The sequence below is a fragment of the Pelophylax lessonae genome, assembly GCF_965119305.1.
Source record: "Pelophylax lessonae genome assembly, chromosome: 11".
Taxonomy (NCBI): domain Eukaryota; kingdom Metazoa; phylum Chordata; class Amphibia; order Anura; family Ranidae; genus Pelophylax; species Pelophylax lessonae.
The window spans coordinates 160,055,013-160,080,842 of NC_138778.1; the positions used below are offsets into that span (position 1 = coordinate 160,055,013).

The following is a 25,830-nucleotide window of genomic DNA, read 5'->3' on the forward strand; positions in this document are numbered from 1 at the left end:
GCCTATGTGTGCATGGACACATAGAATAACATTCAGAGGAATTTTTAGCTGTAAAAGAACGCATGACGCCCCTAAAAGTGTCAGTAAAAAACGCCCTGTGTGCATGAGGCCTTAAATGCACAAAAAGCATCATGATTGCAACTCCCATGTAGCTATAGTTTTGCCAGCCTCAGTGGCCTGTTATAGGATCCATTTTAGCTGCAGTTGGCTATGGCACACCAGTGATTTGTAGCTGCTTAGATGAGCCCTGTAGTTTGCTCCAGCAGCAACTTCGTAGCCAGCTAGAAATCACTAAAGGAAAAAAGCAGTTGGATTTATAGCTACTACAAATCTCTGCTGCAAACTTTCTAAGGTGACATGGCGCTAATGCTTTTTTGTTTTCATCAAAGCACATTGTGATAAACTTGGAACACAAAGAATGAGTACACTGAAATTAAGCACATAGGGACCTATTGTGCAGGGCGTTAAGGGTATTTTGTACGTTTGAGGTAGGAAGGACAAGAGTGAAGGGGGAAGATTTAACAAGATGAGAATCATATGCCCAGAAATTCCCAAACAGGAGCCTGTGCGTATAAGAGAAGATGGGAGTAAAAAAAATTCCCATATTTGGTGTCTGTGAGAGTAAAATAAGCTCTATAATTGGTGTCCGTGGGATAGGTTAACTCCATCGTTGGTGTCTGTAGCATAAAACAAGTCCCATTGTTGGTGTTGGAGGCAGTGAAATAAGCCCCATCATTGGTGTCAGTCCAGAAATTCCCAAATAAGGGCCTGGCCATACACTGATGTCCATAGTAAAAAAAAAAGAAAAGTCCCAAAGTTGGTGTCGTTGGTATAAAATAAGTCCCATCATTGTCACTGGGAGTAAAAAATACCCTGTGATTGGTATTACTGGGGTTAAAAAAGCCTCCTCATTATTGTCACTGGGAGTAAAATATGTCCTATCAGTGGGATAAAATAAGCCTCCTCATTGGTGTCAGTGGGAATAAAATATGTCCTACGGTGCCTTGAAAAAGAATTCCTACCCCTTGAAATTTTCCACATTTTTTCATGTTACAACCAAAAACATAAATCTATTTTATTGGGATTTTATGTGATAGACCAGCACAAAGTGGCACATAATTGTGAAGTGGAAGTGTCAGGATCAGTGTCATTACGTGGGTCACCTGCTGGTGGCACTGTTGTTTCTGGAACTGAGGGGCGCAGTTCCAGGGCCCACCAGCGGGTGTCTCCCAGCAGCTGGACTGTTCTTTTAATTAAGCTGCACCTGAGGACTGCTGAGGGAATATAAGCCCGCCCTTCACTGAGGCTCAGTGCTTCAGTATTTTCTCTGCTAGCCGTGTCCCTGTCTGATCCTGAAACCTGTATCCTGAAACCTGTATCCTGAATGCTGTATTCTGATCCTGTTCCCTGTACCCTGCTTCCTGTACCTGGCTCCCTGCTTTCCTTGTCTCCTGTCCCTGTCCTGTCCTGCTATTGTTTGCTCCATCCTTTTGTATATAGTTTGTTAGGTTCTATTGGGGTTTTGTACTGTTATCATTTATATTTTGTTTACTTGTTTATGGTCACTGGTGTTGGTATTGGAGTGTGTCATTTTGCTTAATAAACTTATTTACATCTTTATCCATCTGGGTCCCGATTCCTTGGTGCAGCCAACTGATCTGATCACCCTTGCTGGATGCCTGCATGTGGTATCCCTGACAGAATACTGAAGCCACTAACGATCAGATCGGTTGCACCTGGGAATTAGGAATTTTCTGGTTGTTGCAAGATGCAGTCAGAGGAGGTCTTTTATTTTTCTTTGCTTGTAACAGAAGACAGGGAATATTGTCGCCAAATTTTGAAAACTTACACTAGCGAGCAGTTGTTGGAATGCATCCGTCTGGCCCACTCGTTTGTTGACCAAGGCAGAGTTTTGTTCAAAGAGATTCAGCCACTTATTCAGCTCTGTGCAGAGTTGGCTTTATCTAATACCCCTAAGGGTGGTGATGATTATTCTCCTCCTTTTAGTGTCTCTCAGGTGGTATCTCTTGTGTGGCTCTTGGAAGATGATAAACCCTATTTTATTGAACATTATTCAGTGTATTCTCCAGAGGCCCTGTTGGATTGTATGAATGCTGTATATTCTCTAATCAGACAAGGGGGTTGTAAATTGAGTTTTGTTCAGGCCTTACTGCAAACCTGGTCAGATCTTTCCAATTTAGCATCAGCTAACTCACACCAATCCACTTCTGCCTCTGGACACCAGTTTTCTCAAAGTTTCTCCTCTCCGTTACCCGTAGCAACCACAGCTGCAGTTAGGTATGGTTTGCTTTCCACTGCTTGTTCATATCCTGGCTTAACGAGTTGCACTTTTCCTGCATTTAACCCTGTGAAAACTTCCTCTACTACCCTGTTGCCCATAGCAACCTCTCAGAAATTCTCCTCTGTAACTGTCTCTCCTTTTCCACCTCCACCATCTCCCAATACTGCCATTTCACTTCCATCTACTTCACAATCTATTCATAGCCCTGCAACCACTAGCAAGATTCCTGTATCTAAACCTAAAAAGAAAAGGAGATTTTTCCCAACACATACAATTATACCTGTTACCCAGCCTGCTGATCCGGTGCCTGTTTCTCAGCCTGCTGTCCCAGTGCCCGCTGTTCTGATGCCCGCTGTTCCAGTGCCCACTGATCTGGTGCCTCCTACGGAGCCTGCTGATCCAGTACCCCCTGAGCTGGTGCCTCCTACTGAGCCTGCTGATCCAGTGCCCACTGATCTGGTACCTCCTACTGAGCCTGCTGATCCAGTGCCCACTGATCCAGTGCCTCCTACTGAGCCTGTTGATCCAGTGCCTGCTGTTCTGATGCCTGATGATCCAGTGCCCGCTGATCTGGTGCCTCCTACTGAGCCTGCTGATCCAGTGCCCACTGTTCTGATGCCTGTTGTTCCAGTGCCTGCTGATCCAGTGCCCACTGATCCGGTGCCTCCTACTGAGCCTGCTGATCCAGTGCCCGTTGTTCTGATGCCCGCTGATCCAGTGCCCACTGATCCAGTGCCTCCTACTGAGCCTGCTGATCCAGTGCCTGCTGTTCTGATGCCTGCTGTTCTGGTGTCCGCTGATCCAGTGCCTCCTACTGAGCCTGCTGATCCAGTGCCCACTGATCCGGTGCCTTCTACTGAGCCTGCTGATCCAGTGCCCGCTGTTCTGATGCCTGTTGTTCCAGTGCCCACTGATCGGGTGCCTCCTACTGAGCCTGCTGATCCAGTGCCTGCTGATCCAGTGCCCGCTGATCTGGTGCCTCCTACTGAGCCTGTTGATCCAGTGCCCACTGATCTGGTGCCTCCTACTGAGCCTGCTGATCCAGTGCCCGTTGTTCTGATGCCTGTTGTTCCAGTGCCCGCTGATCCAGTGCCCACTGATCCGGTGCCTCCTACTGAGCCTGCTGATCCAGTGCCCACTGTTCTGATGCCCGCATATCCAGTGCCCACTGATCCAGTGCCTCCTACTGAGCCTGCTGATCCAGTGCCTGCTGATCCAGTGCCCGCTGATCTGGTGCCTCCTACTAAGCCTGCTGATCCAGTGCCCACTGATCTGGTGCCTCCTACTGAGCCTGCTGATCCAGTGCCTGCTGTTCTGATGCCTGCTGTTCCCGTGCCCGCTGATCTGGTGCCTCCTACTGAGCCTGCTGGTCCAGTGCCCGCTGTTCTGGTGCCCGCAGATCCGGTGTCTCTTACTCAGCCCGCTAATCCAGTGCCAGCTGATCCCGTGCCCGCTGTTCTGGTGACCACTACCCAGTCTGCTGACCCAGTGCTTGCTGTTCCAGTGCCCGCTGACCCAGTGCCTGCTGTTCCGGTGCCTGCTGATCCGGTGTCTCTTACTCAGCCCACTAATCCGGTGCCAGCTGATCCCGTGCCCGCTGTTCCGGTGACCACTACCGTGCCTGCTGACCCAGTGCTTGCTGTTCCAGTGCCCGCTGACCCAGTGCTTGCTGATCCAGTGCCCGCTGAGCCACGGTCTGCCGCCCTGTTTGATGTGCCACTGTCTGTTGCCCAGCCTGGTGTGCCACTGCCGGACATCCTGCATGCCGCTGGCGCTCCCCTGCTTTATGTCCAGCTTGCCTTCAGTCCCAGTGTTGGGACGTGTGTTGCAATGAGGGCAGGTGTATCCCTAATGTTACGCCTCTTCAGGAACTTGACCTGTGGGGTGCCTAGACGGCTTCCAGACCCTGGTGGTGGGGCGCATGATCAATTGCTGGACTCTGGTGGCACGCCTTCCGGCAAGTTAAAGGCCTTTGGCCTAGAGAGTGCTAGAAGACCCACAGACATGGAGGGGAGACCTTTTTGGATTTTCGGGGTAGAACCACAATGGAGCGTCCGGAGGCCGCTCCTTAAAGGGGGGGAACTGTCAGGATCAGTGTCATTACGTGGGTCACCTGCTGGTGGCACTGTTGTTTCTGGAACTGAGGGGCGCAGTTCCAGGGCCCACCAGCGGGTGTCTCCCAGCAGCTGGACTGTTCTTTTAATTAAGCTGCACCTGAGGACTGCTGAGGGAATATAAGCCCGCCCTTCACTGAGGCTCAGTGCTTCAGTATTTTCTCTGCTAGCCGTGTCCCTGTCTGATCCTGAAACCTGTATCCTGAATGCTGTATTCTGATCCTGTTCCCTGTACCCTGCTTCCTGTACCTGGCTCCCTGCTTTCCTTGTCTCCTGTCCCTGTCCTGTCCTGCTATTGTTTGCTCCATCCTTTTGTATATAGTTTGTTAGGTTCTATTGGGGTTTTGTACTGTTATCATTTATATTTTGTTTACTTGTTTATGGTCACTGGTGTTGGTATTGGAGTGTGTCATTTTGCTTAATAAACTTATTTACATCTTTATCCATCTGGGTCCCGATTCCTTGGTGCAGCCAACTGATCTGATCACCCTTGCTGGATGCCTGCATGTGGTATCCCTGACAGGAAGGAAAATGATAAATGGTTTTTAATTTTTTTTTTCCAAATATGTGAAAAGTGTGGTGTGCATATGTGTTCAGCCCTCTTACTCTGATACCCCTAACTAAAATCTAATGGAACCAATTGCCATCAAAAGTCACCCAAATAGTAAATAGAGTCCACCTGTGTGTAATTTATTCACAGTATAAAAACAGCTGTTCTCTGAAGCCCTCAGAGGTTTGTTAGGGAACCTTGCTGAACAAACAGCATCATGAAGGCAATGGAACACACCAGACAGGTCAGTGATAAAGTTGTGGACAAGTTTAAAGCATGGTTAGGTTATAAAAAATAAATACCCCAAGCTTTGAACATCTCATGGAGCATTGTTCAATCCATCAATCGAAAATGGAAAGGAGTATGGCACAACTGAAAACCTACCAAGACATGGCCATCTACCTAAACTGACAGGCTGGGCAATGAGAGCATTAATCAGAGAAGCTTCCAAGAGGCCCAGGTTAACTCTGGAGGAGCTGCAGAGATCCACAGCTCAGGTGGGAGAATCTGTTCACAGGACAACTATTGGTTGTGCACTCCACAAATATGGCCTTTATGGAAGAGTGGCAAGAAGAAAGCCATTGTTGAAAGAAAGCCATAAGAAGTTCTGTATGCAGTTTGCGAGAAGCCATGTGGGGGACATGGCAAACATGTTGAAGAAGGTTCTCTGGTTAGATTATACCAAAACTGAACTTTTTCGCCTAAAAGCAAAGCTCTGCGTTGCGGAAAACTAACACTGCACATCACTGTGAACACGCCATTCTCACCATGAAACATGGTGGTGGCAGCAGCATGTTGCGGGGATGCTTTTCTTCAGCAGTGACAGGGAAGCTGGTCAGAGTTGATGGGAAGATGGATGGAGCCAAATACAGGTCAGTCTTAGAAGAAAACTGTTAGAGTCTGCAAAAGACTTGAGACTGGTGCAGAGGTTTACCTTCCAGCAGGACAACAACCCTAAACATACAGAGCTACAATAGGATGGTATAGATCAAAGCATAATTCATGTGTTAGAATGGCCCAATCAAAGTCCAGACCTAAATTAAATTGAGAATCTGTGACAAGACTTGAAAATTGCTGTTCACTGACACTCTCCATCCAATCTGACAGAGCTTGAGCTATTTTGCAAAGAATGGGCAAAGATTTCACTCTAGATGTACAAAGCTGGTAGAGACATACCCAAAAAGACTTGCAGCTGTAATTTCAGCGAAAGGTGGTTCTACAAAGTATTGTTGGGGGGGGGGGGGGGGGGGCTGAACACAAATGCATGCCACACTTTACATATTAATTTGTAAAAAATGTTGAAAACCATTTCTTTTCTTTCAATTTCACAATTGTGTCCCTTTGTGTTGGTCTATCACATAAAATCCCAATAAAATACATTTAGGTTTTTGGTTGTAACTTTACAAAATGTGTAAACTTTCAAGGGGTATGAATCCTTTTTCAAGGCACTGTATCGTTGGTATCAGTGGAAGAAAATAAGCTCCATCATTGGTGTCCATAGCATAAAATAAGTCCCATTGTTGGTGTCCTTGGCAGTGAAATAAGCTCCATCAATGATGTCAGTGAAAGTAAAACATGTTCTATCATTGGTAACAGTGGAATAAACCAGAACCATCACTGGTGTCAGTGAGCCTTAAATAAGGTCTATGTCTCTACTGGCTTTTAGTGGTTACTTCCCTGATTATACGCTTTTGCGCTGTTGCTCTGCCATTCTCCTTCGAATGGAACTGTGCTGTTACTCTTGAGCTTGGGGATCACTCCATCCAATAGTACCAGCAGTTGGCACCTGCTGCCACTCTGTACATTGTCCTGGATTCTGTGGGATAGCTTGTGGGTACCACAGTGGTACAGTGCCCTAAATTCCAGGCAACTAGGACCTATAAATTTGATGGACGTGAAGAAGTGATTTTTGCATTCCTAGTCATTAAGGCTCCTGCAAACATGGTCATTAGGGCCTTTAATGATAGATTGCAATTGTGTATGCGGTATTGGCATAGTGATCATCTTTGATAATCTGGCTTATGCAATGTATGATGAAAACCCTGCAGTTCATACTGTGTCTGGTATGTGTGGTATGGCAATATTCCTGTGTGTGACGATGAGGACACCACTATGGAAAGCATGTGTTGGATGTTAAACTTGAAAACAAATGCTGACGTACACATCTCAGTAGAGCCTGGAGATGACTCACCCTACAAAACTGGGAAACCTGGTTGGGAGACTTTGTCTGGAAGTACTATTTTATTTTTTTTCCCCTTGCCTAAATATTGTAAATGCAATGAAATCAATTTTCAAAAACCATGACAACTGACCCAAAATTAAAAATGAATGGGTTGATTTGTGGAGCCGCTGCCCATGGTCAGATCTTTTTGTTGCTCTGTGCAGATGAAAGAAGAAAATTAATTGCTTGCTATTTGCAGAAAACTGATCTTTGTTTCCTCTAGTGCTCACAATTCTGGTCCATTAAATGTTAAATGTCTTCCTAAAGAGACTTAGAAAAGATCTCGGAAATAGGATTGGGGGTGGGTGACTATTTCTGGAGCAGGTCTGTCAGTACTAGTGAGAATGTGTCACAGCTGGAGCACGTGACTGAATGTATGTGTGTGGAGTGATGGGAGGGGGGCTAGGCTGCCATAGCGGGGAGCGTACATGTGTGCAAAGCCCGTACTGCCTAGATCTGTGGATCTATGTGTGTGTTTGGCTCTGGAAAGGGAGGCAGTGCTCATAGTGCCTTTTGTATCTAAGAGGCATTCTGTCAGTGCTTGTGAATGTCAGTGTATCAAAGAGATGAAAGAGGCTGGCAGAGCGTGTGTCTGTCTTTTTTGAAGAATGACAGCATTTGTACCTTCTTAAAGGTTCCAATCAACCAAAACCTATCATTTCAGCTTTAGGTAGATGCTTGCTAATCCTATTTGTCAAAAACTCAGGTGGCAAGGTCTCCTAGGTCCACCAACCATGGTATTTGCCAGGGATTGACTTTTCAATCATTTTACTTTATGAAGAATGAAGTGGAAAGAGTGAGACTTTGGGGTTGAAGGCCACAAATAGTGAGACGATCCACTTTGCAAGGGAATTTTTACTTTTCAGGGGGATTTTCCCTTAGCTTAGTAAGTGATGTGAAGCTCTGTGGACTTCCATCATCTAGACACGGTCAAGCGAAAATTGTTTGGGGGAAAGGGAAAATTATCTTGCAAAGTGGTCAAGTCTGTTTGCCTTACTAAATCAACCTGTCTTTGCAGATAGCTGGAAATTCCAATAAGGAGACCTCGGAGGTATCTGAAAAATAGTATATTATCCTAAAACAAGGACTGAGAACCAAGCAAAGTTTAAAACTCATATCACCCAGCGCTCTGCACTACCAGTAAAAGATGTGCACTGTCACACAAATAATTTAACTCAAACAGCTGCCGCCTAATACAACTACAATAAATAAATAAAAGTGCATATCAATCATGAAGAATCTTAATAAATATACACAAGCAGCGCTATGACCAAAGTAAAAACTTAGTCTGAATAAATATCTCTAAAATCACATGTGTCACACATAAATAGAGAAAAGTCAAATAGTGGAAAAGTCCGTCACAAGCAGGGTTCTTGCGGGGTCCCAATGAGGGATATACTGTATCTCCGGTTTGGAACAAAAGCTGACACTATGTCCCACCACCTCACCACGTGTAAATCACCAAAGATGGACACGCTTACCAGATCCCACTGCAATAAGAGCCTGCAAGGATATTGCAATCGCGTCCAGTATTTGTGTTCACCTTTTGGGGGTTTTGACCCTCTATTCTCCTGCCCTTAGGGAGGCTGGCATTCTTATATACCGAATAGCTCAACATATGAGAGTGTATTTTGCATTTCATGTTCTAGATTTTTCAGCTCATTGCAACCTCTTTCACACACATTGGAGCATTAGAGGGAGGTTGTACCACAATATTGCAAGAAGCTGTAGCCCTTGAGTGGGTTCAATTACTAGGCAAGTAGACTGTTCGCTTTGCAATTTGTTGGAAATTTTCACAAGAATGTAGTGAAAGTTGGAGCTCTGCTGATTTCCATCATCCGATCTTAATCACCATTTCGATGAGGTACAAACTTGTCTTCGTCCGGATCCTGAAGAAGACGAGTTTGTACCTCATCGAAATGGTGATTAAGATCAGATGATGGAAATCAGCAGAGCTCCAGTATATTATTCTGTTTACTGCTAATTATTTAGAACATGAAGAGCATATTATCTGGTTGAACACACAATTCCAGCACTTCCTACATTACCTTTTATTCAGCTGCCAGGGGAGGAGTGAAGGGGAATGCATGTGCTGGGGCTACTGACATGATATCCAAGATGCTATCACCCAGCAAAAGTCTCAGGGCTTTTGGATGTCTACAAAAGTTAGGCTTTTACATGCAGTTTATGTATGTATATCTCTTCAGTTGTATCTGACTTTCTACAGGACTATAGGTCAGCTCTCTGGACACCATGTCTGATATATGCTTTAGTTCTATAGAATTTTCTTGCAGACTTTTTAAGAGGTAGGTCACCAGGTCTTTCCTTAATCCTACCCTATTGCTTGTTCACACTCAAGCCAATTTAGACAGGAGCCACCTAACTTACCAGCATGTCTGGAGTACCTGGAGGAAACCCAGGCAAACATGCAAAATCCTGGCTGAGATTTGAACGAAAAATTTAATTGATGAAAAACATATACGTGCTAACCACCAAGCACCAGTATAGCCATAGCTCCCAGGGGTCCCTCATTCGGAGGCACTGTCCTTTTGGGACCAATTCCCTCTATCCTCCTTACTTGTCCCTCTTTTTTTTTTTTACTTGGTATGTAGAACCCTATTAACAATGCGCTAGTTATCAAAATAATTATACTCTAATAAACTTTTCACCTAACCCCTAATTATTGCATTCGTCAGTATAAAGAAAAAATAGTGTTGAAGTCCAATCATTTTGTGCGTATTATTTCTTAATGGTCCATGTAATTGGGGGCGCTGCAGGGGTGTGGCTACTTTGTATCTCATAAAGTTGGGAAGTATGACTAATGCTCCTGACATTTTATAGGAAGCCTATTGTTGAAATTAATGGTCTAGCATCAGGGTCTCCTTAATTTATTATGGAATTATTGGAAAGCAGTACCCACCATTAACTTCCGTTGAACGGGCAGTCACACACTGCATTAAACTCGTTTTATCCCTGCGGAACCAGTCAGGTTTCGATTAATCTGGGATTACCTTAAAGGGGAATCTTCACTCTGTTTAAAAAAAAAAATTAAAAGTACAAATACTGTAGCTGCTGACTTTTAATTAAAGGGCACTCACCTGTCCAGGGATCCAGCACTGTCCTCATCGGGCCGGTTCTTCACCAGTCTTTGAATTTCCGGCATCGGCATGTTTACTGTGGGAAGTTGGCTGTGATTCCTTGAGCTGCGCTTTGTAAATGGTCCCGCAGCCTCCTGGGACCTATGACGTGTCCCAGAAAGTTGTGGGGGGAAAACTACCGATGGAATCGCTGTGGCAATCAATCTGAATGAAAGTGGGAGCTGGTACCTGTCAATACCAGCAGGTACCTCCCCCCCCCCCCCCCCCCCGAAAAAAAAAAAAAAAGTAGAAAAGGGCATAAAGCAAAACTTCCCCTTTACGGTGAAGTTCCGCTTTATTTGTACGCTCTTGTAAAAATGATGCACGAACTGTTAGCTCCATATAAATCCTGTATAACCATAGCAATAAAATAATATGAATAGCCGGTACCTCTACAACCTGCAGAGTGCTGGGACCCCCAAAACTGTCTTGCTTTGAATTTAAGTTAATGCCTAGGCTTTCATGTCACTGGTGCTGGTCTCATCCCCTGGAGGTGCCTACCATTTACAAGAGGTGTTACTTGACATATTCCCTGCTCCTCACAGGTGCACTTCATGGCATTCCGAAGTGGCCTCCAGAGCAGTATTTGTATCATATGTATGATCATATTTCTAGAAAGGCCACTTTAACATGCCTTTACCTGCTATTACAGCTTGATGTATCTGAGAATTTCCTCGCATTGGGCTGGTTAACAGGGGAGATTCCTAATATGCAACTATGTTTATAAATCCTAAATTTAAATAAAAATGTGACATCCGATTTCTTCAGCAAAGTAAGGGAAAAAGCAATTGGGATGAGCCCAGCGCAGTTATCCATAGCATCCATATAATCTCTAAACATATTTAACATTAATATACATTTCTCTTTCGTTCATTGATGGACACAGCTCCTGGTATTCAAAACCAGGAGTAGGACACTAGGCAGAAAAAAATTCTGGCTACACCTATGGGCAGTCCCAGGGGGTATACTCCCCCACTCTGCTATAGCCACTCAGTTTTTTTTCTTCTGCCTAGTCAGGAGTAAGGACCTAGTTCTTTTCTGGGATCTTTTGGTCCTGGCAAAATTTTTTAGATAGAAAATGTTTTCCTCCTGGATTTTTCCTGCGAGATCAACTGCCAGACTGGGCAACGGGCTGGATAATCTAGATCTAATGGTCACCCCAGTCTGCCCAGCGTGCGTGAGCGCGGATACCTTAGCTCCGCGCTAGGTCGGCCGCAACATAGCCCTGCAGAACGGGGACTGGCCTGCGAGGCCGCATACAACCGGGTCTCGGCCCGAGTTGCAACTGTCTTTCTGGCCGACAGCCACCTATTTCGATGGAGAGGGGTTCTGTCTGGAGTGGTGCCCGCCTGGTTCCTGGTATAGTGAGTAGCTGTCTCCTCCGGGAGGGTATTGGGGTGGACGTGGGCCCCTCCTTGGGACGGTCAGACCCCCGGGTTCCCCCCCTTCCTGTAGGCACCCCCCCTTTGAGGAGTCCCTCATCCTGCCCCCCCCCCTCCACATACGCTGGGGCTGTTTAGGTGGTCTGGTAACTTTAATGGGGTGGGGGAAGGGCACTGACTGGCGATGGGGGCCGGGGGGGTGCGCCGCCAGCGACCGGACGATGGACTGTGCGAGGGGGTGTACCTGGTGGGGGCTCCTGCTAGGGCCCCCCGTCCTGCCTGTATCTGTCCTAGAGGCCTGGTCTCCATCCTAGGGGCCTGGTCTCCATCCTAGAGGCCTGGTCTCTTAATCCTGGGTCTCTGTATGCCTCGTGGTGCCGCTATTTTGTTCTAGCCTGTGTGGTACCCTTTGGCACTCACAAGCCATCCAGAGCGGCAAAGGTGTTTCCTTTCCCTGCCTATTTTGACAGAATTGTCGCTAAAGAGTGAGGACGACCAAAGCGTCCCATGGGGTCCTGAAAGCTTTTACAAGGCGTTACCCCTATGAGGAGTCCCTTCTTAAGAAGTGGACTGTGCCAGATTAAACAAGGCAACCAAGAGTCCCCAGCCTTTAAGGATCTGGCTGACCAGAAGGCAGAGGCTGTGGCCCGCCATATGTACACTCTGACTGGTTCTGCAATGAGGCTGGTATTCACCATTGCCCTTGTGTCGGAGACTCTGACTAAGTGGGCTAAGCTCTTACGCCCTGACCTGCAGGGGAAACAGCTGCTCCCCCCCCCCGTGCGCTTTGCGGAGCTGGCGGACCAGCTGGTCCAGGGGCTGTGATGCCTCTTCGGATGCAGCTCCCCTGATGGCTTGCCTCTCTGTTTTGGCAGTGGTCCCTCGGTGTGTCTTTTGGCGCAAGTTCTGGTCTGTGGATCAGACTTCAAAAAAGGCCTTGACTGATCTTCCTTTCCAAGGAGATCGCCTGTTTGGAGCTAACCTGGGGGACATCATTAAAGGTCTCACAGGGGGGACGAGTACTTTTCTTCTGCCGGCTACTAAGGGCAAGGAACCTCGTCATATACGTGAGCCTTCCTTCTCAGCTCAAATTAGGTTTTTTGTCCCTCAGGGTCGGCTGACAAGGGCTCGAAGCCTTTCAGGGCCTCTTCAGGAGGATCCAAACGAACCTGGTCTGGCAAGCCAAGATTGGGCTTCTTCAGATTCATGGACAAGGCTCCTTCAGCATGAAGGTGCACCCTCACCCGTATCGGGGGTTGGGGGACATCTTCACTGCTTTCCGGACCAGTGGACTTCCCAGTGCAAGACAAGCGGGTCCACAAAGTCATTTGGTCCGGCTGCAAGATCGAGTTTCGCTCTTGTCCCTCGGAAAGGTTTTTTTCCTTCCAACTTACACCTGTCCCCAGACCTCTTACAGGACCTGTTTCGGGCTGTACAAGACCTGTTCCTTCAAGGGTTTATTGTCCCTGTTCGGGCTTCGGAACGTTTTCAGGAATTTTACTCAAACCTCTTTGTAGTCCCTTGGAAGGAAGACAAAGTGCATCCAATCCTGGACCTCAAGGCGCTAAACTGCTTTGTGCGGGTACAGAAGTTCAGAATGGAGTCCATTCAAACAATGGTGGCATCCCTGTGTCGGGGATTTTCTTCGCCTCTAACGATATTAAGGATGCCTACCTTCACATTTATGATATGGGCCAATCACCAGCGTTTTCTCTGCTTTTCTGTGGGAAAGGAGCTTTATCAGTTTGTGGCATTACCCTTTGGGTCTCGTCTCTGCTCCTTGGGTCTTCACAAAAGTGTTAGCCCCCGGTGCTAGCCTTGCTACGCCAACAGGGGGATCGCGGTACTGGGCTACTTGGACTATCGCCTTCTGCGAGCAGAGTCTCCCTCTGCTCTGGTGGACAACCTGGAGATCACAATCCAGCCGGAGTTTGGCTGGATTCTGAACTTTCAAAAGTCTGCTCTGGTTCCATACACAAAGCTGGACTGTCTGGGCCAGACTCTGGTTTCTGCCTTAGCCAGAGTACTCCTTCCTCTGGACAAACTCCAGGAATTGCAGGCTGCAATTTGTCTCCTGCTGTCCATCATCCCTCCATCCATCCATCCCTGGGACTACCCTGGATCCCCTCCTTCCTCTCTGGATTTCAGGATAGCCCACCACTACTGTTGGTCTAGGGACTTGCACATGGACTTTTAATCTTCTCCTTGTGCCTAAACTTTATTGTTCATCATGTGATGCTGCAATTTATTCCAGTTATATACCCCGGATACACCGCTTGGCATTAACCCCCATTAGCAGCAATATACCTCACAGCAATTTTTGGTTATTCCCACCCCTCTTGTTTAACACTGCTTTGGGACATTCCAACGGTTATGAATACCAGGAGATGTCGGTCAATGAACGAAAGAGAAAATTGTATTTTTGACTTACCGTAAAATCCATTTCTCTGATGTTCATTGACAGACACAGCACCCCCCCCCCCCCCCCGCGGGGTTAATATTCTCCTGACACTGCTTGTTACAAAACTGAGTGGCTATAGCAGAGAGAGGGAGTATACCCTCTGGGACTGCCCATGGGTGTAGCCATAATTTGTTTCTGCCTAGAGTCCTACTCCTGTAGGGGGCAGTATAACCCAGTGGTTATGAATACCAGGAGCTATGAACATCAGAGAAATGGATTTTATGGTAAGTAAAAAATCCCATTATATGTCAAGGTCTCAACGATTGTCTTTCACACCCAAATTCCCAGCTTCACCAACTGTAGCAGCCACTACAAGCCTAATGTGGGCACACTCCTGTGATGGATCTTCCATAAACAAATCATTTGGGAATTAAATTGAGAGAGGGCACGTTCTATATGGCTTGTAAAGGGGGGAGAGAAGGAAACTAGCACAGGAACTCAGCTTCACTGGAGTCCCTGTGAAATACAAACAAGCAAGGTCACTCAACCTGTTGGTGCCCACCCAAAATAAAAATATCAGTTGTACCCCTATTTGGTCTTGAGAAAATATCAACTCTGCTGATCTCCTGATATTTTTACACATTCTTTGGTTAACAATATGATCACTTCTTTTGCATAAACTAGCCAGTAATTGTATGTTTAGTGGCACTTTAAATGTGGGGGAATAGGATGAGATTCTGCAGTATTCTATGTCAGAATTTATGGTCATGATTAAAGAGAGCATATTAGCAAGGAGGTAAGTCAGAAAGGGTCCCCAGAGAATCTTGTTAGGAGCCGAAGAAGCTAATCAATCTTGTTAGCATGCCGATGGCTTAGCCTCCTCTATGTTGGTCTCCAAGCGGTGTGTCAGCACTCCCATCATTCCAGAACAATGAGGAGCTCTGACAGTGAGGGCTCCGAGCAGGGGTGCAAGTGCTGGATTGACAGAGCTGCCTAGTGAGGGAACATTTTGTGTTTTTAAAAAGCGCACGTCATGTGGGTTTAAAATAATGGGAAAATGTTTAAGGCTGTCTGTACTATCATTTACAACCGAAATTGTCAAATATAGAATTTAACAATTTACTCCCCTTCGTAGTAGCAAAGTATTCACCTTTTCTTTGCTCTGTTAAATCACCAGGAGTGAGAAGAGGACACCCTGTGTTTCAATTTGGTTTGCTCACTTTTCCCTCATCCTATGACCGTACTGGAAGAAAGGGAAGCGAGTAAGCCCCTTTAACACCAGTTCGGTTTGTCATGCGGTTTGACTGTTTAACCACTTTACCACCGGAGGATTTTGCTGTCTTACGTCCAGGCCACTTTTTGCGATTCGGCACTGTGCGACTTTAACTGACAATTGCGCGGTCGTGCGACGCCGTACCCAAACGAAATTTAGGTCCTTTTTTCCCACAAACAGAGCTTTCTTTTGGTGGTATTTGATCACCTGTGCGATTTTTTTTACTTTTTGCGCTATAAACAAAAAAATTGCGTAAATTATAAAAAAATATTTTTCAAATTTTTTTATATGAAATTCCCCCCAAAAAAATGTAAAAATCAAAATTTTTTTAAGTTTTTGGCCAATTTGTTTTCTGCTACCTATGTTTGTTAAAAAAAATCACAATAAACGTATTTTGATTGGTTTGCGCAAAAGTTATTGCATTTACTAACTAAGGGAAAGATTTCTGTCATTTTTGGTGTTTTTTTATTTTTTAACGAGTAATGGCGGCGATTTTTTTTTTTTTTTTTTTTTTTTTTTGCGGGACTGCGACATTGCGGCGGACAGATCGGACCCTTGACTGACATTTTTGACACTTTTGGCGGTACCAGTGACATTACTGCAGTAATCAGTGCTATATATATGCATTGTTACTGCAAAAATGACACTGGCAGGGAAGGGGTTAATTTTTATTGGTGATCAATGGGTTAATGTATGCCTGGTGCTTACTAACGTGTGTGGGGGGAGGTGACTGAGTGACACAGGGACAGATCACATGTTCAGCTATGCTAAACCCTGCAATCTGACCCTGCCTGTCACTTAGGAGATCCGCTCGCATGTGTTTACACAAGCGGGCGGATCTCCACACTCGACTCCACGACGATCGGGGAAGAGCAGCGGCAATCGCCGCTGCTCCTCGCCTGGCCCGACTCCCGCTGTGACTGAATACAGCGGGAGTGAGCCTCCGGCGGCGGGCGCGCACCGCCGAGAAAGGGGAGTGTCTGGCGACGTAGGTCTACGTCGCCAGACGATAACGAACCACTTTGCCGCAGTAGAGCTCTAGTGAGCAGACGGCGAGTGGTTAAAGTCGCATGACAAGTCGCACCCTATTTGTGCCTATGGAACCGTTCAAACTCCAACTTTCAGCGATTTGAAATTTATTCCTGTACTATTTTTGGTGATTTCATGTGCGATTTGCATAGACATCTGTGCATGAAGTCGCACAGATGTCGGCAAGCTGCAAATTAAATTGCACTGACCGGCAGGCAGCTTTGATATCCCACTTAAGTAGCTCAATTTTAAAGCCGCATTCAGTGTGAACGTGGGTGTTGCTACACTTTAAACCAAGGTCATGGACACAAAAAAGGCCGCCTTTTGAAAACCTTCCAGCAAATGAATCTCTGTTTACACCAAAAGTTTGCTCTAACCCTTACATCAACTATCTGGTATTGTGGCATTATCCCGGAGAAATTTTCACCTTATTAATTTCTCTCTGTTTACAGAACCCTGATGAAGGGGGACCCCTGGAGCTCCCAAAATGTGTGGGTTTTGTTTGTATTCCGTAGAAAACACAAATAAACCATTTGGACGTTTCATGTTTACTGTAGCTCTTCCTTTTTTCCAACAGCATTAACCAAGTCAAGGCATCTTAGGAAGCTCCCTAATGAGTCAATGCACTCCGCCTTATACATTCCACATTGCAGAGTGAGAGGCAGGCCATAGATGGTGCAAACTTCTTTCCTGCAACCACGGGTTACAGGAAAGAAAATCAACCGATTCCCCCATCAACACTGTAACAGCGTTACTGTTAATGGAGGGGAATCCCTCCCATGGAGCTGTTGTGTTCTCTAGGCAGGGGGAGCATGGGGGGGCCATCCCTGCTGACACATTCGATCCACTTTGGTACAACCAGCCTGCCCATAGATGGTTTGAATCTTGGACAGTCCCTGCTCAACCGGCCGAGATTTAAACCATCAATGGCCAGCTTTAATCTACCTGGAATCCAGCGCCTTTACTCTACACATCCTTTACTGTTCTGTGTTGGCAGCCATTTCAGGTTAAAGAAGGATTATCTGCAACTGTTTCCAGTATTCCTAAATGGGATTACTGGACAGGAATTATGAAAACCTTCACACTTCCATCTGTAGCTCATAGTTTCAGAAAACCTACAGACCTCTTTGTGTACTTTTTATCAGTTTCAGTACAAATTTGCTATTCGCACAATGGAATGGGGTAGAGAACAGCGAGAAGAGCAGGCTCTATTAGGAAAATGTGCTAATAATTTAGTCTAGTACTGGGCTGCCTCAGTGCCTTTTATTTGTGGCCGGGAACAACTTCTTTGCATTTCACAGAGATCTCTACACCTGATTCTGCCGCTACAATAGCTATTATAGAGTGGGAAATGCAAGATATAGTGGCGGCCATATGGCTGCAGCATGTGGCAGAGATCTTGCCTCAGTAAATTCCTGAGAGATACATAAAGCGAGTGTTAACCTTTATATCAAATAATATCTTTGGGTTGGCTTAACCCTTAAAAACGAACAATTTGTAATTTTTCTGTAGTAGCTTTGAGTTACAATCTGGGGTTTGTAATATTTTCTATGCTCAGTCTCTTCCTCTCTTGTCTACAGACAAGGTTCTCCTGAAGCCGGATGATGGTTGCATCTTTACCACTTTGGGCATTAACAGTCACTTGTTTGCATGCAATCGGGAGGAGTTTTGCTCTTTGGTAAGAAACTATTTTTCTCTCTCATATACTTATTTTATTCATGTTTGTAATTTGAATCCAGCAAACCTCTGAAAATAGCTTTAAATGAACCTGGCCTAAAACCTGTTAGCAGTAGTGTTTTAGTTCAGGCACCTTTTAAAGCCCAACTGCAGGCTAAATTATTTTTTTTAAAATGTACTGCTTAAGGTATTAAAGAAAAAGAAAAGAGCTCAAGTTGCAGTACTCACATTTAATCTAGAGCTGTTCTCTGCAGAACCTCTTCTTTGTTCAAAATGCCCTCAAGTTTTCGGGTTGAATGATGTCCAGGGGCACTCAATCCAGAAGAGCAAGGAATGTGAGTGCAGGTGGTCATGGCCTCACTGTGTATTGAGGCAGTGAGTGGCTCTGTTGTCATCGGAGAGCCTGGACTTAGGGTTTTAAAGAGGACCTTCACTCACATGATTGACTTTCCTTCACTGGATTCCTGTGTCCTACACAATGGTGAAAAGCGAACCTTTTTTTTCTCTTTTTTTGCTTATTTTTTTAAACTCTGTCTCCATACTTACCTAAGCGAGAATAATGTGCCTCTGCTTCTTGTGCCTCCTGGGATATGCACATATCTCAGGAGGCTTTAGAGCTTCTACACAGGGCTGGAGGTAGATGGAAACTGGAGGAGGGCGTCCCGATAGTGCATCATCAGGGGACCAGCTGCCTGAACCTGGAAGAGACAGCAGGCTCCCGATTAGGTCAGAAAATATGTTTGTGGTGATTCAAGGAACAGCGGATCACAGCAAAATATTGATTGTAAGGCCGACCATAGATGGAGCCACTCAATTCCGATGGGGGAATCCCTCCTGCTGAACCATTGTGTTATTGTGTTGCTATAACAGCTGCTAGCATTGATCGTGTGTAAAATTCAACAGGCTGGTACTACCCAAGTTGATCCATCAATCAACTCTGGTACAATTCGCCTGCCCAAATATGGTCCAAATCTCGGTCAGTTCCTGCTGAACCAGCTGAGATTTCAACCGTCTATGGTCAGCTTAAGTATGTAAATTGACAATAACCTACCAAAAGCAGGTAAGAGAGGTATTCAGAGAAGCTTCTCTCCGATTCAGGATAAAACCCCCACCTTATTTTGATGTGAAGCCCTAACTCCTATGATTAATCTGTCAAATGCAAAAACCTCAAATGGGCAGTGAAGACTAAGGGCTCATGTACACTTGTGTTGCTCTGTAAAGAGGAGTTCACATTGGATCTTCAGAGTTTGATTGGCAGGCTGTGAAAAAATTATGTATCCTCCTCACCACCTGTTTTAACCCCTAAAAACCTATACAACTGTGCCACAACCGCATGCATTGCACAATGGTTCCATTTAGTTAAAGGGGGACTGCCCAGCAAGCAAGACAGTGATACATTTTGGAAAGCATCGCAGGCACAGTATATGTACACCCCCATCTGCTGCCTTTTGCAGTTTAAGGGAGAGTGGTTGAGGGGACTGTAAAAATGCAGCCCAGCCCCCAACCACCAGTGGAAACGAAGACTTAGTTCTGGCAAGATGAATCCATATTTGGAGAGAATTCAAGGCCATATATAAAAATCATTGATTGGTGTACAGCTGCAGCTTGCCACTGATGGTAAGCCTGCTAACTGTAAGTGGCTAGGCAAAGGTATCCAAGTACAGCATTCCCTTCTTGATTATCTCTAAAAATGAATGTGACAGAAAGGATTATGCCTTTGATGCTGCTGAACAGATAGCAGCAAACTTGTGGCATATTTTAGGAAATGTCTTTGTAGGACCCCCTAATGTTGGCAGCATGTAAATACAAACGCATCATTCTCTCTTAGGTTCCCTTGCCAGAAGAGGTTCAGCTGCCTCCTGAGGATTCTCATATTCATCGAATAGAGGCAGAAGATCTAGCCAATCACCTGAGTGCTTTTCATTGGGAACTATTCAGCTGTGTGCATGAGGTAAGTCAGTTGGACAGAATTAGGCACTGTTTTAGAACTGATTGAATTTTGCTGGCAAGTGCTTGCAATTGCATCATTCTTTGTAAGCCAGTATACACCTGCTGGTTGAAACTGACACTTTTAAAACATCCAGACACTAATCCGTTTTGAAACTATAAACTTGTAGCCCTGTATTTCCCTTTCGTTCATTGACTGACAAAGCTCCTGATTCCTCTTAACCATTGGGTTATACTGCCCCCGACAGGAGTAGAACACTAGGCAGGAAAAAGCTTGACTAAGCCTATGGGCAGTCCCAGGGGATATACACCCACTCTCCGCTATAGGCACTCTTTACTGGGATCCCTGGTTCTGGCAATTTATTTATTTATTTATTTTTTATGGAATTTTTTCCTATCCTTTTGATTTTTTGTTCCTGTGAGAATCTACAATCAATTGCAGGGACTGGGCGATGGACTGGATAATCTAGATCCAGATGGTTCCCCCCAGTCTGGCCAGCTAAGGCATATAGACTGCAGATCCGCGCTAGGTCGGCCGAGACCTAGCCCCACTGGACTGGGGCTGGCCTGTGAGTTAAACGTCTCGCAATACGACCTTGCCCCGGCCTGAGTCACAACGTTTCTCCTTGTCGGCAGCACCCACATAACAATGGAGTGGTGGTCTGTCTGAGCGTTGCCCACCCTGTTCCTGGTATGGTACGTAGATGTCCCCCTTCTACTCCTGGAGGGTTTTGGGGTGGACCTGAGCCCCTCTCTGGGACGGCAGGACCCCCAGGTTACCCTCCTTCCCCCCAGCCCCTCTAAACTTTCGGTGGTCACTGTGGGTCTTTTGGCCCCCCTCCCTGGGTGAGGTTATGAGCTGGCTGTTGCCACATGCTCCTTAGGGGGGCTGGTTGGAGTTGCTGCTGGCTGGGTTTTTCCTGGTGCGCAACAGGGGGTTCAGTAGGTTTCTCTGCCACCCTGGTGACTGGGGTAGGGATGTTCTCTGGGCTCCCTGAGGCGGTTGTTGGGCTGGGGGAGTGGATAGTTTAACATCCGCGGGTACGGATCCGGATCTGGACAATAATTTAGGCCGCGGCTTTCTGGCCTTTTAGTCCAAAACTACGTTAGGCAGCCCCTGTGAAGGTGGCTGAAGCCACTGCCTCCCGTTTGGGCATCCGCCCTCCCCTCCGCTGCCCCTGGGTGATCAGCTCCGTTGGGGCTCACGTCCAAGCGGCTGGGCACCCACAAAACTTTAGGGCGTGGCATGTGGCCGAGTCAGGGCCTTCCGTTGGGGGGGGCATCCCCAGTGCGTTTAACGGAAGCCCCCACTCTTCCTTTGAGCATCTGCCAGTCTGGGATTCGTGCACTTTCGGCTGGGCCTCCACAAATGTTTTGGCTGCAGCTTGCGGCCTGCTAGGCTATGTGGTCAGCTTGGAGCCTCCCTTGGAAGACAGCCCCCTTTTAAGAGGGTTATTTCCTATTATGCCCTCTATGGAGGGCTCGGACGGGACCCCCCCCCCCCATGGTTTTTTGTTGGTTCCAGTAGGTGGCTTTTTCGTGGGCCCTTGGTCCATGCCCCCTTTGCGGGATCGCAGTTGGCGACCTCCCCTGATATGTTTTCTGGGTGAGCTTAGTATATAGCGACACTACTGGGTCTGCGTCCATGCACCCTGAGTGCTCAGATAGTGAGGATGATTCCTCTGCTCCTCTAGCCGCGCATGAAAAGGCGTTGGTGGATGCACTGTTTGTGTCAGTGCGTGACACTTTAAAAATGGAGGTTGCGGCTGATGCTGCGTCGGAGGCGCTGGTACCTTTTGGCACCCACATGCCCTCCTAAGCGGCAAGGGTGTTTCCTCTTCTACTTACTTTGATAATATTGTCACAAAACAGTGGAGTTCTGAAGCGCTTTTTGCTTGCGGTGTCCTTATGAGAATTAACTGCGTCTTAAAGGTGGACGGTCCCACCTGTAGTGGACTTGTCGGTTTCCAGGTTAAATTAAGCTACCTTCATTCCAGGTGAGGAGTCCCCAGCCTTTAAATAACCAGCAGATAGGAGGGCAGAGGCTCTGGCCCGCCATATGTTTGCTTTGGTTGGTTTGGCACTTAGGCCGGTATTTACTATTGCCCTAGTGTAGCAAGATCTGACCGAGTGGGCTAACTTTTACGCTGGGACCTGGAGGGGAATCCGCTTCCCTCTGTCTTGTGGAGCTGGCGAATCAGTTGGTCCAGGGGCTACAGTTTATTTGTGATGCTTCTTTGGCTGCGGCTCCTTTTAAATTCTAGGCTGTCTGTATCAGCAGTGGTCCTTCGGCATATTATCTGGCTGAAATACTTGTCTGCAGACCAGACTTCTAAGAAGGCCTTATCTGATCTCCCCCTTGTAGGGGATTGCCTGTTTGGAGCTTCTTTGGATGGCATTGTTAAAGGTCTCACAGGGGGGAAGAGTACTCTTCTTCCGCCCCCCAGGCGACCAAGGGCAAGGAGCCCCGTCGTAGACGTAGGCCACTCTCCTGAGCTCATAAGAGGTTTTTTTTCGTCCTTCAGGGTCTTAAAACAAGGGTTCAAAAGTCAGGGCCTCCACCAGAGGTTCCAAGTGGACCTGGTCTGGCAAACCATGAGCGGGCTCTTCCAGACCTGCGGTCAAGGCTGCCTCTGCATGAAGAGGCGCCCTCATCCATATCTGGAGTGGGGGGGGTTTCCAGATCCATGGACCTCCCTGGTATAGGACACGTGGGTCCATGAAGTTATTCGGTGAGGCTATGGGATCGAGTTTAGTCTTATCCCCTGGAAAGGTTCTTCCATTCCAACCTGCAGTTGTCCCCAGATCACTTACGGGTCTCTTTGGGGTAGTGAAAGACTTGTTCCTTCAAGGGGTTTTTACTCTTACCTCTTTACAGTTCCCAGAAAGGAAGGCAAGGTACATCCAATTCTGGACCTCAAGGCGCTAAACTGCTTGTGCGAGTACAGAATTTCCGCGTGGAGTCCATTCACATGTTGGTGGTGTCCCTACATCAGGGGGATTTCGTCTCGCTTCTATCGACATCAAGGATGCCTACCTGCACGTTCTAATATGTGCTGGCCAATGTCGATTTCGCTGTTTTGCCGTGGGCGAGGAGCATTATCAAGTTGTGGCATGGACCTTTGGTCTCGCCTCCGCTCCTCCGATCTTCACAAAAGTGTTGTCCCTGGTGCTGGCATTGTTTGAGTCAGCAGGGGATCGCGGTACTCTGGGGTACCTGGACGATCATCTTTTGCGAGCGGAGTTTGACTGCTCTGATGGACAACTGGAGATTGCTCTGCGAACTCTGAGGGAGTTTGGTTGGATTCTGAATAGGGCTGCAACTAACAATTATTTTGTCTGTCGACTAATCTAACGATTATTTTTATTTTATTTTTTTTGCTTAATTGAGTGTTCTTTTTTTGATTAGCTAATTAATCCTTTGAATAACTACAAAAAATGATACGTACAACTTCTAATATAATATTTCTACTTTTGTTAAATTTTTTCCAAAAAATACTTCAATGTGGTTGAAGTTTTTACAGTATACAAAAATGAAGTGGCAAAAATAAAATGTAAAAAGGGAAAAATTTCTACGCTAAAGATAAAATTATATGAGTGAAATAGCATACAAGCAAAGCTGCTGGCACAGATCTATAGTGTACTTTATTATATGAGAGGAGAGCAGGGTAAAGCTCTATAGTGTGCATATACTTGAGAGCGGGTTAAAGCCTATCAGTGCCCATCAGTGAAGGAGAAAGATGAATTCCTTATTTACAAAATGTTATAACAGAAACTAAGAAAAACCTTTCTCAGTTGAACCTACAGACAGGTCCATCAGCCTGCACAGTATTGTATGAATCTTTCTCTAAGCTGCAAGTTATTACTGCTGGAAACGGCTCTCTGCCATCACCAGCAGCATGGCGTACTTTGTGGATCTTCTCACAGCAGGGGTTGCAGCAAGGGGTTGCAGGAGGAGGAGGAGAACGGCCGGCATGAGCAGGGGGCATGTGAGGTCACATGTGACGCGTCGACGCCTTTCACACGTCGACGTATTTCTGTAGTCTACGTAATCTATTACGTCGACGCATCGTTGCAGCACTAATTCTGAACCTTCAGGAGTCTTCTTTTGGTTCTTTCCACCAAAACTAGACCATCTGGGTCTGACTTTGGACTCGGCCTCAGCCAGCGTGTTTCTTCCTCTGGAAAAACTCCAGACATGCATGAGGCAATTCAGCTTTTGTTGTTCAGCAGACAGTCATCCCTCCGGGCTTGCATGCGGGTGCTGGGCCTGATGGTGTCCACCCTCGAGGTGGTCTGTTTGCACAGTTCCACACAAGATCTCTGCGACAGAGATTCTGGTGAAATGGGACAAGGATCCACGGTCTCTAGAGGTGGCTTCGTTCTCTGGCATGTCAGAGAAAATCCTTTCTCCCCTTGTACTGGACGGTTGTCACCACGGATGCCAGCCTGTCCGTGTGAGAAGGTGTCCTTTAGCACACATGTGCTCAGGGGGTCTGGACTCTGGCAGAGTCCAGACTGCAGATTTATGTTCTGGAAATCCAAGCCATCAGCCTTTGTCTAGCTCATTGGATAATTCATCTTCAGGGGTGTCTGGCACAAACTCATTTGGATAATGCCACGTGGTCTATGTCTTTCACCAAGGGGGCACAAGTAGTGTCCTGGCAGCTCGGTATGTAGCCGGCATTCTAAGGTGGGCTGACCGATTTTGTTCCAGCCCTCTCAAATTTCTGCCACGACTCCTTTGCAGGATCAAAGCAGAAGGGATTCCGTCCACCAGACTGACCTCGCCGGTCTTGGTATGCCGATCGGCTATGCCTGGTCGCCGATGCTCCTTGGGGACTTCCTCTCAGGGAGGATCTGCTGTCCCAAGGACTAATCTTCCATCCTGCTTTACAGTCGATGGCTTGGCTGTTGGAACGCCGGGTGCTGAAGGATGGAGGTTTGTTTGAGTCTGTGATTCCTACGCAGTTGATAGCTAGAAAATCTATTTCTAGGAAGATCTACCATTGTACATTGCGTGGTGTGAATCCCTTGGGGTTCATCCTCTTCAGGGGATCGGCTCTTAACCTTCCTTCAACGGGGGGTTGAACAGAAATTAGCCTCGAGTACCATCAAGAGCCAGGTTTCGGCTTTGGCGGTCTTTTTCCAACAACCTTTGGCCTCACACTCCCTGGCATGTACCTTTCTTCAGGGCGTCCGACATTTGGTTCCTTCAGTGTGGGCTCCGTTGCGGCCCTGGGATCTTAATGTGGTGCTTTCAGCTCTACAGAAGCCTCCCTTTGAAAATATTCAGACGGTTTCCCTGCTTGCGCTGCCCCAGAAGGTGGCCTTTTTTGGTGAATATCACCTCTGTGTGCAGGCTGTCGGAACTGGTGGCTTTATCCCGTCATTCATCTTATTGGTGATTCACAAGGATAAGGTGGTGCTCTGTCCATCATTCCTTCCTAAGGTGGTCTCTGACTGTCATTTAAATGAAGGCATTGTGTTGCCTTCCCTGTGTCCCAGGCAAAACATCAGAAGGAAATTGCCTTGCATGCCTTGGATGTGGTCCGGGCAATTAGGGAGTACCTGGCAGCGATGGAGTCTTTTAGAAAGTCAGATTCTCTATTTGTGTTCACAGACTGACCTAAAAAAGGGTTGTCCGCTTCTGCGACCATTTCCAGATGGATCACTCAGACGTTGGTTCAGGCCTATTGTCCGCGCATCTTCCGCCTCATCTTTTCTTTGCTCCCAGGTTTTCTTTCATTCATTGGACCTAATACCTGGTACTTGCAGGTACAAGGAAATATGGTGT

At 46.6% G+C, this 25,830-nt stretch overlaps 1 protein-coding gene across 1 annotated transcript in view; it reads left to right on the forward strand.

Moving 5' to 3' along the window:
• Positions 1-25,830, forward strand: part of RAPGEFL1 (Rap guanine nucleotide exchange factor like 1) — a 137,362-nt gene that overhangs the window by 83,587 nt on the left and 27,945 nt on the right. The window contains exons 7-8 of the mRNA XM_082271513.1: positions 17,990-18,087; positions 19,915-20,037. Coding sequence (XP_082127639.1) covers positions 17,990-18,087; positions 19,915-20,037 — 221 coding nt within the window. The remainder of the gene's footprint in view (positions 1-17,989; positions 18,088-19,914; positions 20,038-25,830) is intronic.